General features: G+C 40.6%; 1 protein-coding gene across 3 annotated transcripts; it reads right to left on the bottom strand.

Annotated features, from left to right (window-relative positions):
- Window positions 1-1,500: 1,500 nt before the first annotated feature.
- On the bottom strand, window positions 1,501-12,918 carry tshz3a (teashirt zinc finger homeobox 3a). 3 transcript variants are annotated; one of them, XM_076985345.1, is made up of 2 exons: window positions 12,468-12,589; window positions 1,501-5,368 (listed from the first exon to the last, which is right to left on the bottom strand). In XM_076985345.1, the coding sequence occupies exon 2, from the start codon at window positions 5,334-5,336 to the stop codon at window positions 2,313-2,315; it is 3,024 nt and encodes a 1,007-aa protein (XP_076841460.1). In that variant the 5' UTR covers window positions 5,337-5,368; window positions 12,468-12,589; the 3' UTR covers window positions 1,501-2,312. The 3 variants fall into 3 exon arrangements, with proteins under 3 accessions (XP_076841460.1, XP_076841451.1, XP_076841440.1); XM_076985336.1 differs by lacking the exon at window positions 12,468-12,589 and adding an exon at window positions 11,828-11,934; XM_076985325.1 differs by lacking the exon at window positions 12,468-12,589 and adding an exon at window positions 12,597-12,918 and having other exon boundaries at window positions 1,502-5,368.
- Between the last annotated feature and the right edge of the window lie 1,639 nt (window positions 12,919-14,557).

The following is a 14,557-nucleotide window of genomic DNA, read 5'->3' as shown; positions in this document are numbered from 1 at the left end:
GAGCGAGAACGTGATTTCAAATAGTGGGAATAGATGATCCATCTATTTTAACTTTGTTCTAGTGTAAAGTTTGTGCAATGTTTTTGATAAAGGGAAGTCCATTGAGAGGCTTTAAAGTCTATGAAGTCTTTAACTTAGGCATTTTTTGTCCCTGCAAATGTATCTTGATGTCTACAAATCTCCAGCCTTAAATCATTACCAACTGGACATGAATGACTGCTGATGTGAAACTGAACATTTTGCTTGTTCATACTGATATGTACAATAAAGACAAACAACAGCATGTATGGGAGATGTCAGGAGGCACAGAGAAGGAGACGTTAGTACAACATCATCCATTCTTCATCAGAAACGTCATGGTAGGAAATGACAGAAGCCATCAACCATAAATGTAGGATCTATATGACATTTCAGCATTTGTTCTGTTTCTATAATTTCTTTCTACTAAAACTTTTTGATTTGCATCTTTGTCAGAATTCTTGTTTAAACTGGTCTGATCAGACTGAAGCTAATCACACTGTCAAACCCAGCTTGCTTCTCACTAATCAGAGTCCCTGTCATCAGTGCACACTCTCAAATTATATTGACATCTAAACTCATCAAATATACAAGCCAATTTAGGAAATATTCATTAGAGTGATGGAACAGTCTGACAGCACCTCTCTTCCACAAGTGTAGAAGCATGACTGCATCTATAGAATGATATATATGTTCATCTATATGAATGAACCTTTTATAATCAATAGAAAAGAACAATAAATAGTTCAATTTAAGTGACATAAGCGATTGTAGACATGAGCTACAGTATTCAAAAAGACTATAGATATTTGGTTGGCTAGAGCATCTATTCTTACTAAGGGTGCTATGTTGCAGCTCATTTTGAAATATTGTCCAATTGTATCTAATTCTTGTATTGACAAAATGCCATAAATGAGACAGAGGTGTTGTAATAATGACTAATAATTAAGATAATTATTATTCTCATCAAAATGATACACTGGCATTATTACCTAGTACTTATAAATTTCTTTATGTTTTAATTCAATATTCAGAAATTATATTTTTGAGTGAATAAATGCTTGATCTCAAACAAATCTGTATCACACAGCAGAATGCTCTACCACAATCTCAATTAATCTGATCCTAAATTACTCACATTCTAATGCCTTGAGTCTTTAAATTGCAGTTAAATAACATGCAGTTCTTAAATCTGTATCTTTATTCAAACCTAAGTCAATCTTATGTGCAAAAAAAACCTTCCTGCAGAAAAACTGCATGCATATTGAATTATGCATAATGTAAAATAATATGCATAACATGCTGACCTAAAAATAATGATTATGCATTTCTGCATTTATCTCTCTGTAGAGGAGCAGGTTTATATGAAACCACACTGATACAAATAATCATGCTTTAAACTTAAAAATATTTTTATGATATCAGAAAAAAATAATAGAAAAAAGTAAAAATGCATACGTTTTGTTACAGCAACTTTACTAAAATTAACCATTTTTTGCATTTTACATTATAGAAATAATTTTCATGCTGTTTAGTGGATTTACAGTCTGCAAAAAATCAGATAAAGGAAATTATGAATGTTTTTCTTTATGAATATTGGATACAAATGTGGTAAACCATATTCAGTTATGGATATACAGATGCAGATACACCACCATGGGAAATAAGTTTATAATTTAATATAATAATAAGCTTATAATATAATGATAAGCTTATAAACTACTGACAGATTGTAGAACCTTTGTACTGCAAAATCAAAAACATCAACAGCAAAGGTCTTGCGAATGTCTCTAAAAACTGTATTGCCCTACACAGCCCTTCTGAAGACTGCAAAACAATGACAGACAACAACAAGTTTAGCAACAGACAAAACACTCCATTAAATAAATAAATACAATTCTGACACATTTGACGACTTTTAAAGCGGTGAAAGTTGCCCTGTACAAATGTACATACCTAACTTAACTGTGTAACCCCATCAATGCCAAGAAAAGCAATTAGAGATTAATACAAAAAAAGAACTTACATTATTTTAAGACAATATGTCACATATTTTGAGAATACTCTAATAATGTTAATGGAAGCAGAGTGAAATATCTCATCATAAAGAGGCATTGTCAGAGAGAATCTTAGCAGATTATTATATTAATGAGATATATTTAAAAAAAATCAAACTACAATACGCATCCTGTGTAAATTACACAGATATTTCATATATTTCAGTTTTTATAAACTACTGACTACATGAAATGCATTCTGTCATGCACAGTCAGTGGTGGATCTCAGAACTAATGTTACTGTGCTGACTTCACCTGTTCAGGATCTGCTCCAGGTGAGGACGGAGACAGGACAGTTTTTTGGGCTAAAATTTTTGAATCCCTCACAATCTTCTTATTAAGGTTTTTGTAAGACAGCTTTGCCAAGTCCCGCATTCTAAACCCAAGATGTGTCTCGAGGTGGCAGAGGTACGTAGAACGTGACTGCATTTGCACGGCACATTCACTACAGAAGAAAACAGCTTGGCCCGAGTCGACATTTTTGAGAAACTTGGTTCTGCCCGTCCGCCTCAGCTGATATTTAACATTGGCTAGCCAGTGGCTGATGGTCGTCATTGAAAGCCCAGTGACACGAGAAATGACCATCCTCTCCTGAGGGCTCAAGTCTGATATAACGTACTTTCCATCCGATATCTGCCTTAGGCAGGATGTGAACTGGGCCTGCAGGATCAGCAGGTGCTGGGGGTTCCAGTGAGACTGCCTACCTTTGCGCTTGTGCACCATAGATGCGTCATCTCCCTCATTGGGAGTACGGACACCATCAACCTCTGAGCGCTCAACATTATAGGAAGGTGCTTCTGGTTTGGACTTTGGACATCGGACCTCTTGGACATTGGCTCCGAGAGGGTCTGACAAATTCCGTAACATGTCTGATATATCCGAGAGGGCACTCTCAAATGTTGGACTGACTGGATGGCACATTATTGTATCCGTTAAATCAGTCCTAGTCGTACCAAGCACAGAAGAGTTTAACACCTTTCCTTGTGGTTGGTGAGATGGAGAGGCAAAACACCGCCCTTTTTTGCCTTTCGATAAATCTATTGGTTGGTCTTTGTCAGTGTGATGGAAATCTGGTTGCGATGGCTCTGGTCCTGAGTCTGGAGGAGGAGACATCCCAGCGGCACTCTCTCTGATGCTGTTGCTCATCTTCATGAGCATGCTCATTGGGTCCTGGACCGGCTTCACGGGTTTAGCCACTTCTCCTAGATGAAGATTCATTACTGACTGGAGGGCATTTATAGGACTGACAAAGCTTTGTTTTGGTTCTGTGTGGGCAGTAATCGCAACATTATTGTCATACAATGCTAAAGCAGATGTTGAGGCCTTTGTGAAATGTTCAGTGCGTTTTTTTGAACCCTTCACAGTTATGTTTTTGCCATTAGCAGTATCCTTGATATCTCTGCTAACTAATGCTACATATCTCTCTAAACTGGGGGAACTGGATGTTGATGACTTCATATCAGCACTTGCTGAGGAAGAGTTTATCAATGGCCTCCGAAGGGAAACTTGCTCATCAGTATCCTGCATCTCCTCCTCCTCCTCTGTCACTTTCTTAACCATGGCCTCCACTGTAGACAGGTTCCCTCTGGGTGAAGGAGCTCGCAGCGGAGGATTTGGAGAGATTAACATTTGATCTGAGGACTGAATTTCTATACCAGGTGCCACTTCTTTTGAAGAGGAAACATGTCCTGAATTGTAGAGGAAGGACTTTGTGTTGTTTCCTATCTGGTAGGCCGCATGAATGCTCGTGTATCCCCCCCAGCTCGGAGTACCTTTCTGTGCTTTTGTAATGGCAGAAGTAACGGTCTTTTCCAGTGACTTAAGGATGTTAAGGTTTACTCTCGGACTCTCCTCTAGATCGTCCTCAGTAAGGTAATCAAATTTTGAAGATATATTGAATCTCTCCTCTGCGTCATTTTTATTTTTATTTGTTGGTTCTCTGCAAATTTGCTCTTTCAGTGAGACCTCTTGAATTTCTTTCTTAGTACTGATCTGAATTGAAGAAGGGATTAATGGTAACTCTATAGCTCCATTGGGTTTACATGGACCATCAGTATCTGTTTGGGCCTTCTCATCAATTGCTTTAGTTGTACATTCACCTGCTATTTGAAGAGAATGTTTGGCTCTGACAATGTGACCTGTCAACATAATGTGGGCCGTCAAGTGTTGTAAAGACTCACAGGAGCTTCCACACTCCATACATCTCAAAATATGAGACTTGGCCACAACATTTTGGTCTGGGAGACTGTCCCTTTTGGTAATACCAGAAATCTGAGGAAAATTACCCTTTACCTGAGTGCCTTTAGAGGGTTTTTTCTGATCTACGGCATTAAGTTTACTGAACTGTACTTGTACAGGTACTCTCTTCCTAAAGGAGGAAATAACCTTAGCAGCAGCAATGGTTGTCCCGGGTTCTTTCAGAGGCACCTTTTGGTAGTGTTTGGTCTTGATCATGTGAACGCTGAGATCCTGCAAGGACTCAAAAGAGTGTCCACAGTACATGCAGCGCAGGACCTTCTGAGCGTCCTCCTTACCCTCCATTTCCAGCAGGGAGCGTTTGCGAGGCTTGGACCAGTTCTTCGTTCCTCGTCCTGCTTTCTCTTGGTTGTTATCGCGATAGTGGCCCGTATCGTTCATGTGAACTGTAAGATCAACCAAAGTGTCATAAGACGCACTACAACTTTTGCAGTGGAACTTGCTTGCGCCGGTGAAAATGGACCCGTAGAGTCTAGTGCTTTGGCGGTAAAGCTGAACACTGCTAAAAAGATTTGGCTCTATTGCTGGGTGGGGTTTTTCAGAAACCTGCTGCAATGTTTTTGCAATTGCAGACTGGTGCCAGTCATAGCAACTGTCTCCAGGACTGCTACTGTTGCCAGGACTACTACTGCTACTCCTGCCACTGTTCTCAGAGGTCTTCTCCACACATGACTGAGGATTCAAACTCAGTGAGGACCAATAAGTGTTTGAAAGCAAACTTTTAGAAATGGCCTTTATCTGTTGCAGGCTATCTGAGCCAAATGCTAAGGTAGCAGATTGGCCTTCTGTAGGTTCATCTTTATTTTTGTCTGAAGTGCTTTGGTCTGGTGTTTGTTCATTCAGCTCACAAGTGTGTGATTCGCTGCCAGTCTCAGGAAACTCAGTAGAGGAGCACTGCTTGTTCTTTGAGTTTTGGAAGACGTCATCCCTCCTGAAGTAATCGTCATTAATGGATGTTTTTTTCTTGGTTGTTGTGCATTCTCTTTCCATGTCATGGTTTTGCATAGCAGTCTCTTTAACATCCTCTGGATCATAGGCTAAAAGATGGAAAAAGAACAACGTCAGAGAAGTTCACATAACCACATTTTTAAGCACAGTTTTTGTAATGTCTTTATGCAGTTAATATGTAGAGAATGCTGAGGGAATACTTCTAACTGCTTCACAATCATCATTTAAACGTTAATGTAATAGTCACATCCTAATTAGGGCTGGGCTGATAGACGGTGCCATTATGCATTGTTGACGTCATACAGACATCACCATGTTCAGTCAGCATCATGTCACATATGTTGCAAGGACTCTATTGATTAATAGTAATGAATGTATTCATTTAATATTCACTGAAAAATAACAAAAGACAGTTTTCTCAATCGTTATATTCTTCAGTTATATTATAATTCCACCATTTCTGAAGGATGGACTGGGCATTCTTTCACATGCAGAATGAAGAAGGGCTGGAAAACTATATGAAAATGACTGATTCGCTGTTTTTGTCTGAACTACTCACATTGTATTATAGTTGTGACTGTTCTTGTCAATTATACCTAATACCTATTCAGTGTTCTCTAAAGCTTGTATTTGTTATTAAGTGGAGTCAATTTCTGAACAATTCAAAGAATCATTGAATCAAACTATACAAAGCCGTACTACGTGTTTATGATGACTGCCTATGCACAGAGAATAACGTAATTATGGAATAATCTATCACATTAAACATCTTGGTTTTTTAAAGGGGAAAAGAGATTTTGTAAAACACATGAGGCTGTTTTCATTCATTCTACATCACATGTCTGCAGTCCAACACACCTGCGCCCAGGTGAAAAGACTGGAAAGGAAAACGTGGGCAGATGTATTGAGAGGTTACAAGGAAAGACATGGGACAGCAATGCATAAGTCATCCATCACTTTGAATCTCTCTTGACGCCTATTCACCTTGGACAGGTGACGCATGAGGAGAGAGGTGTCTGGCCGAGCACCTCCACATGACGGATCTAAGAGGACGCGGCTGGCCTCCCTCAGGCTGCATACTGCCCTCGGCTCCGGAGCCCCCATCAACCAAATGTCCCCTGGGACTGATGGTCCTCCCGCCTGACAACCTGTCCCCTACAACACTGCCACTTTGACTCTGTACATGGGATAAATGCTCCTTTGGAAGCCTCTCCAAACTCGCCCTTATCCGTCCCCTCCATCCAAGTGTCGATTTGCATGCACAGCTGTGGTCAAGTTGCCTACGTCAGATTGTTTTCTATTGGAAAGCGTTAGGCGTGCCAGACATTTTGGTTCTAATGTGCGGCCAATTCAAATGTGTCAAAACGTCCCCGTAATCCCTCTCTCTTTCATGTCCCGATTGTACACACAAGATCTAACAGGACAGGGAGTGTTAAAGCACAAATAGCCCCCTCGTTCCACATGATAATACACAATCTAGCCAAGCTGCACTTCTCCCATTTAGTGCCTCACTAGATGTCAGCCAGGAGGCCCACAGAAGCACAGCCATAAAGGATAACTGGCAGGTGCAGGCCACTCTTATTCCCCCTCTAGATTTGGATTGTCACTAGGTATCCATTACCTGCCAATCTTCTCTGATCATTTCCGACAGCCCTGATCAAAAGATGTCATTTGAACTGCCTGCCTTGGCATGGATTCCAGCACCGCGCATATAGTGGGTGAACCAGGTGTAAATACAACGACATCATCATTTTCCTGCCTGCTCATACCCCAAAGACAATTACAGTGACATCCAGAGGACTCGAAACAGCAAATTGCTTCTTTCTCCAACAAATGTATTTCATCCCACAATTTTATTTATTTTTTACCTTGATCGAAAACAACCACCCAAAACTCAAAAACAACACGGAATACAATTAGACATTTTTAATAAATATTCTTTGCATTTTTTGCTTATTCTTCCTTGCATGATATCAAAGGTAGACTTTTTTGACTTTGTAAGTTTTTGTAAAAGAAAAAAAAATTCTGTTGAAAAATCTTCAAAATTACTAAATAATGCAATAAGAACAAGGGTCTGTTATGATCTTAAATGCAACCTCAACCAAACCGTAATACATCTCAAGAGGCAACTACCATAAGCAATTATTCTCATAGGCTTGATTGACAACCAAGTTAATTTATTTAGTTAATAAAATATGACATGTGCGATGAGCTCTGAACAGGGAGAATTTACAGACATCCTCTTCTTTTGATTTATGTAACCATTATGTGTGGTTGTATACACCAAGTCATTAGACCCCTGAAAGCATTACACTTAAACCCAAGAGTAAGAATTCACAGAGTAGTGGCTAATTACTGCTGCAGACAGAAATGTTTATCCCCTGAAACACTACGAAGGATTAGGATAATAAATAAGCATGAAATCATTTTAATACAGTCACTAATCTCCCCTTCTTTCTACTCATTTCCACCCACAGAAAATTGAGGGCACGATACCTCTACAATATTGCTGCCGTTGTACTGACAGACAGGTGTATATATAATAAAGAAAAGGCACACAAGGACAGAAACACCACAGGAAGTGTTCCATTTGACAGACATGCTCCACTTCAGAACTGCAGCCACACCGGTGTTAAGGTAACACTCTACAAACATGTAGAATCCATCTACTCAAATGAACTACTGCACTCTTAATTCACTCCAGTGGTAGCCAGACCCACTTTACATATGATTCTGCTATAAAGATAAAGAGATTTCTCACCCCTGCAGTTGGCATGATAAGTCAGGCCGGGAATGAGATGGAAAACTGTTTGTGCCCGAGGTGATGCTAATAGAGGGATTTATCCACGTGGAGTATCACGTCAGATCCCTCTTTTGAGTCTTCCCTGGATGACGGGCGTGTCCGAATCCCACTCGCCATACCCGCCTTGGGCTTCTGTTTTCACAGGTGTAACATATAAAACTCCTCCACTGAGCCTTGGCTTCATGGTGCTGCATATATAACTTTAACCCCTCTTCTCTTGAGACAATGAGATTACAGTGGAAAAAGAAATAAAAATGTGGCAAAGTGCATATTCTCTAAAAATGCAAAACGCATCTCCAAGTCTCCCATCACCTTGAGAAACTAAACTGTAATCAAGGTGTCAACTGACAACATGTCAATTCAAAGGAAAAAGAAAAACAACTGGTAGATAGTAGCCACAGCATGCTGCCGCTCTATTTCACAACATCTGTCTAGCTCAGTAAGGGATATTCCAACCTGACCATTCATGGTTAAGTTCCATCTGCACTGAAGTTCCACGTCACAAAATGCCCTTTTGGGGGACGTATCTCTAATTATCACTCTGCATGCCTTTGATTCTGGTTTTCCCCCTGACAAAGGTGTGTCTGATCTGCCTTAGCTGCCAAGACTGACTGGCAGCGTTTCTGTGTAAGTCAAAGCCAGCAGCTGCTAAAATGATGGCCTAGCAACAAAGAGCTCTGTGAGATGGATTTCAATCATAATTCCTCTCTACAGGGAAAAGGTGAGTGGTGGGGAGTGGGGGAAATGAACATAAACAGAACAGGCTCTCTCTCCTTCTGTCAAGCAGAGCCTTGGCCCCAAGTAACACTCTGTTAATGAGCACACAAACTCCAAACGGAGTTCACACGCTGACACGGAGTCAGCAGGGACTTCGTTTAGGCTAAAACACAGAGCTCCAGAAACAACTCTGCAATGACCACCCGGTAGACAGCTGGTGTCTAGTAACAAACAGCGAGAAAGCAAGGTCATCCATCATAGAGCACACATCTAAGGCTCAGTCCCTGCCCCTCTAACTCTCATGTTACAGGCTTACATGGCCCGTCTAAATAATATTCACTGTGATGAATGACCCTGCAAGCCTCCTACCTCTCATTAATCTCCTTCTTTAGAGGAGCATCCGTCAGAGCTGTGGGAGAGCACAGGCGGGTTCACACCGAGGCCAGCCAAGCTGGAGTGATGCGTGTCATTCTGAGCCAGGAATGCATAGACATGAGCACATGCTTCTATGGGCTTGAACACACACACACACACACACGTACACAAGTATGCATTCTCTCACAAACACGCACACGCACGCACGCACACACACACACACACACACACTTGCGCTCTCATTCTATCAACATGTAATATATACCTATCTACAGTTTATGAAGGCCTGACTTTCTGCAGGGTCTCCTGTGTCTCGGTGCAGGACGACCGACTGAGGGCTCTCTTCTTGTTTTTCAGAACCGCTTTCGCTCCACTCTAAACCAAACCGACCGCGTTACTCAGCACCATTTCCATCTTTCTGTTCAACAACCTCCGCACTGCCCCTCTTTCACCATCTCTCCCTCCTCACTGCACAACGTCCTTTTGTGACTGGTCGACACAGCACTTCTCATCCGCTTCCTCTCCGCCCTGTGTGTCTGGGAAAGCTTGTGATAGATGACAAGTGTCAGAGTGTCAGAAGTACAGGGTGGAGGCATGATTAACGACTCTGTTGAAAGGGTAATTGACGGTTTGGCATGGTGCTGATCTTCTCCAGTAGGGTTTGGTTTCTGGACCCCGAAGGGATACACTGACTCACTTTCCTAAAAATGGAGACCAAACGAAAAAGCACCTCCCTGGAGAAAGGAGGCACATTCCTCTTCTCCAAAAAAACAAAAGACTGATGTCTCCATTGTCATCAAAATGAAGACAATCGCCGTCTGCTTCCACAATTGTGAAGCTTTTAAGCTTTTCTATATTTGACATGTAGAAGGCTAGTTCATATGAGACAATAAGTGTTTAATTGTGTGTTATACAATATATATATATATATATATATATATATATATATATATATATATATATATATATATATATATATATATATATATAGATGTTGTGATAGTTTTTCTATTTAGTTTTTCTGTTATTGCTGTTTCATTGTTTCATAATGACATCTGGTGAGTGAGAGTATAAGTCAGATAGGAGGTAGGTGGAGTCTAATTAGGTAGGAGGAGTCTAATCAGGTAGGAGGAGTCTAATCAGGTTGGAGGAGTCTGTTCAGGTAGGAGGAGTCTGTTCAGGGTAGACGTCAGTCCTGTGTGACAGAGCTCAAAAGCACACGTCAATCACCACAGGAAGCCAGATGATTATGGAGGTTCATTACAGATTCAATGTGAAGCACCGATTTAGTACATCACTCAACACTGCATGAATGCGTCTGAGGAATATTTATTACATTACTACTAAGAATCGACACAATCACTTCTGTTTGATTCTTTATGAACAGCCACTGTGCACACACTTTCACAAAATACTAGACACACCCAAACAGTCGTCATCAATGTTAATGTCTGACTGCGAGCGTGTGCAGGTATATCATTTTAATTCTGGCTTTAAAATAGTTTAGCTGAGCGGCTGTGTAAATAAATAGGTCTCCAGTGTTGTGGGGGCTGGTTGCTATGATTACAGGCATGTCTGGTTTTGTTGACACGCTTTGTGATTACAAAATGGTGGGGTGCTAGAACCTTCCCTCTATGTCATCACCTCCATCATCAGAAGCCACGTCTGCGTCACTCACTCACGCATGTCTGAGGGCGCCGTGTCTGGTTGAGCCCCCCCTCTGTGTCTCACTCCTGACAGGTGCTGATCCCCCCCCCCCCCCCCCCCCCCTCCACCCTCCCCATAGACACAGCCAGCCAACCTGGGCTATAGTCTCACAGCTGGTGTGGGAGTTGGATTAGACTTTCTGGGAGGTGGTGTGGTTACACTGGCCCTTAATAGCTTTGTACTTGCGTCTGATGAACTCGTGTTAATCAGCCATGAAAGACAGACTGTAGCACCGGCCAATCAACAAGGCTGGAGCAAACTGCTCATAGCAGTTAGAGGGCTTTTGAATATGGATCAAACAGACTAAGTCATATATATTAAAGTAGCTTGAGGTATCACTTCCTAACGGATTGGAACTGCTAAATTCTGGACAGGTACCAAAGCTCATTTCTCACCTGAAGTGCTATATTAGGTTAAAGTAATAGCAAAGGCCAGCCATAGCAACTAATATAATGTTTATTACATCAAAGCAACTGAAAGCTAATTTGACTTGATGACAGGGTGTACTGCTTGTCATCTCTGATCATTAGAGCTGTCAGGAATCCATCACGTTTACAGCTAATTAAGTGTGCACTAACGAAGCTGGTAAAATAACTCCACTTTTCACAAAGCTCCCCAAGGGACAGGAGAGGTAGGGGAACACTTTAAAAGGGAGGAAGAACAGAGAAAGTACACATGCAAACATCAGGTTACTAAACACCCAGTAAACACCTACTAAACACTTAAAAACCAACCAAACATCCATTCCATTTCATTACACTTTGACTTGCCCCCCCTTAGAGTTAAGATTAAAAATGTACATACATAAAATGAATAATAATAAAAGCATTTCAGCCCTACTTATAAACCCATTTCCGGTGCTGTCTGATACTCATAAAAATGTGTAGATACCGCTGAAGCAATAAAAGCCCCGACAAGCATATGGGGAAAGAATGAGAGCACTCACGTGGCCTTGCTCTGATTGACCATTAAAGCCTTTGATGGATGAGGCTGTCACGAGGATAACAATTAAATCCAACATGAGACAAAGCTGTTCTGACAGGCCAGTCTAACGGAGCAAACCATACCCTTCCATTAACCCCCCACACACACACTTACTCATACACAGACCACCCCCCCAACACACACACACACACACACACACACACACACACACACACACACACACACACACACACACACACTAAAATCTGTTTCCTTTAAAATAACTGAACTGTGGATGTTATTCCTAAAACGACAGTACATACTTTACATATTTATGGCTAATACGCTTAATAAATCACGTGTACTTGTCATAACAGCATAACGTCTGTCATATTTCCGAATTCTGCTTAAATTGTTCCTGTATTACTCTCGAAATAAGCGGCTCCACTCGAAGAATTAGATGACAACACGCACCAACGATTTTAGACTGTGGTTACATCTCTCAGAGTAGTACAGAGTTCACAAGTTATATAATTTGAAAGTCTGTCATCGTCATTATAAATATTGTAAAGTCAGGGGAAGGTCCAGCAGGTAAGACAGATATGGAACTACGAACAGAAGCCTAAATTTAACCTTATAAAAAGTATATTTAAAATTCTTACCTTACAAAAACTCAAACTTAACAGAAGAAAATGATCAAACAAAATCTAAGCAGGAATAAATGTAAGGAAGAAATAGCTACACAACCAAGCGAAGAATCACACCACTGAAGGGAGCAGACGACAGCCTACCTGGCGCGCGCTTAGGCGCGTGCTGTTTCCTTCTGGGCATCCTACTACTAACGAGGCGCTAGACCTCCGAGCCCTGCAGACAAAACGAAATGGTCCGCTCCTCCTCAATTGCGACACTTATTTCAAGACGGAGTACTGAGCTGGCACTACACTGGCTACGCTAACTCGCCACAAACGAAAAGCAGGTGAAGGGCTTTGATCAGCTATCCTTTGTTCAAGACTCGTCCGCCCAAACGGTAAATGAACGGTAGGACAGTCACGCCTCAGAAGACGCTACGGGTGTATCACGTCACTCAAAAGTCTGCAGCAGAGATTCGCCTGAGCGTGCAACTCTCGGACACTCCCACATCGCATTTTTGTTGCGACAGCGCACTTGATATTAGCTCATTAAACACTGGACTAATGAAAACAGGAAAATAACAGCTAACAGCCTTCAACAGCGAAACTGAATGAACAAATGCACATACGGAGTATTGTTAACGTTTTCAAATTATTTTCCCAAACTCATTTAAAAAATTGACAATAAACTTAGCCTAAATGAGGATAAACGATCTGTAGCATTCGCAGATGTTATTGAGATGTCACCGACAATCATCAATGTCATGCATTATGTTGTCCATGTTAATTTAGGTTTAAGGTTAGAAACAGAGCTTGTAGCTTTTGCGTTCATAAAATTGCTTGTGACTATGATTTCTGGGCTTCATGGTGATGAACGTGTATCAACTGAATATACACTGAACAGGATACTGAATATTTAATCAAATCTATTTGGACTGGAATTCTGGGGTTTAAATTTTTAATTATGGGATTTCACAGTCTTTATTTCTGCATCATTTGCAAAACTGTAGTTCTACCTTTAACTTGATTTTAGTGCATGTATTTTTTAAAACATGTTTTAGTTTTTTTAAGTGGCCTTCATGAAGTAGTTGAGATATGGGTTGGGTCCTTTGACCCAGAGAAGATCTGCATTCTTTGTTCAACTATTTGCCAAGTTCTTGATTATCCTGCTGCCTCTGGCTGAGAAACGATCTTAGATTTTAACACTGACAGTTACACAGATCACACCTAAAAGTAAATAAAAGTCCGCTGTTGCTGTGGTGGTTTTAGCAGTCCCAGAATGAGGATGGAGGGAGTGTTAAAAGCATCAAAGTGACACCAAAGTAAACAGATGTGGTCTAAAGGTTTAAAGTACTTTATATATATATATATATATATATATATATATATATATATATATATATATATATATATATATATAGATTAAATGATTCAGCTCTGTTCACCATTCTGTTTAAAGTTAACGGAGACTTTGGGGAAGAACCTTTAAATTACAATTTATTCAACTTTCATCTTACAAGTAAAGATTTAATGCTTTACCTATCTCCACATTTCAGCCCCTCCCTCTCCCCCACACCTCCCCAGAGACAAGCTCTGATAAACATGTACAATGAAACCATGATTGTTGTCCCTTTTGTGAAGGAGTTGGAGGGTGAGAATAGAATCCGAGTCATACAGTCATACAGAATGCGAGTCATACATAACTAACCAAGATGGACACAAAAACTGACAATAAAAGGTTGAAATTATATCTGAACTTTTTACGAAGAGATGCTTTCAGCCCTTAATGTGAAAACCAGTTTACCTTTATCTTGCACATCAAACAAATTATGCATAATTACTAGAACACTGCATTATACGGAAACAAAGAGACAATACCCAAATAAGTCGATATACCCAAAATTAGTTGAATTTGTAAAATGAGTGTTGAATTTGTATCTCAATTTAAACATTTAATCATTTTGTAATTTGTTCTGTTCTGCTGTGACTTTCTTATCCCCAGCAATCAAAACGAACCATCTGCTCAGTTACAAAGCTCCCCCTAATCTGTGCAGTCGTCTAATTCTCCGTCCCACACCCACGCTGACGAGACCCTGGTGATGGTGTCATCAGAGCGGCCTCCT

This window comes from Brachyhypopomus gauderio, chromosome 2 (assembly GCF_052324685.1).
Source record: "Brachyhypopomus gauderio isolate BG-103 chromosome 2, BGAUD_0.2, whole genome shotgun sequence".
Classification (NCBI taxonomy): domain Eukaryota; kingdom Metazoa; phylum Chordata; class Actinopteri; order Gymnotiformes; family Hypopomidae; genus Brachyhypopomus; species Brachyhypopomus gauderio.
The sequence above is the reverse complement of the archived record's forward strand: the minus strand, read 5'-3'. Positions and strand labels throughout refer to the sequence as shown.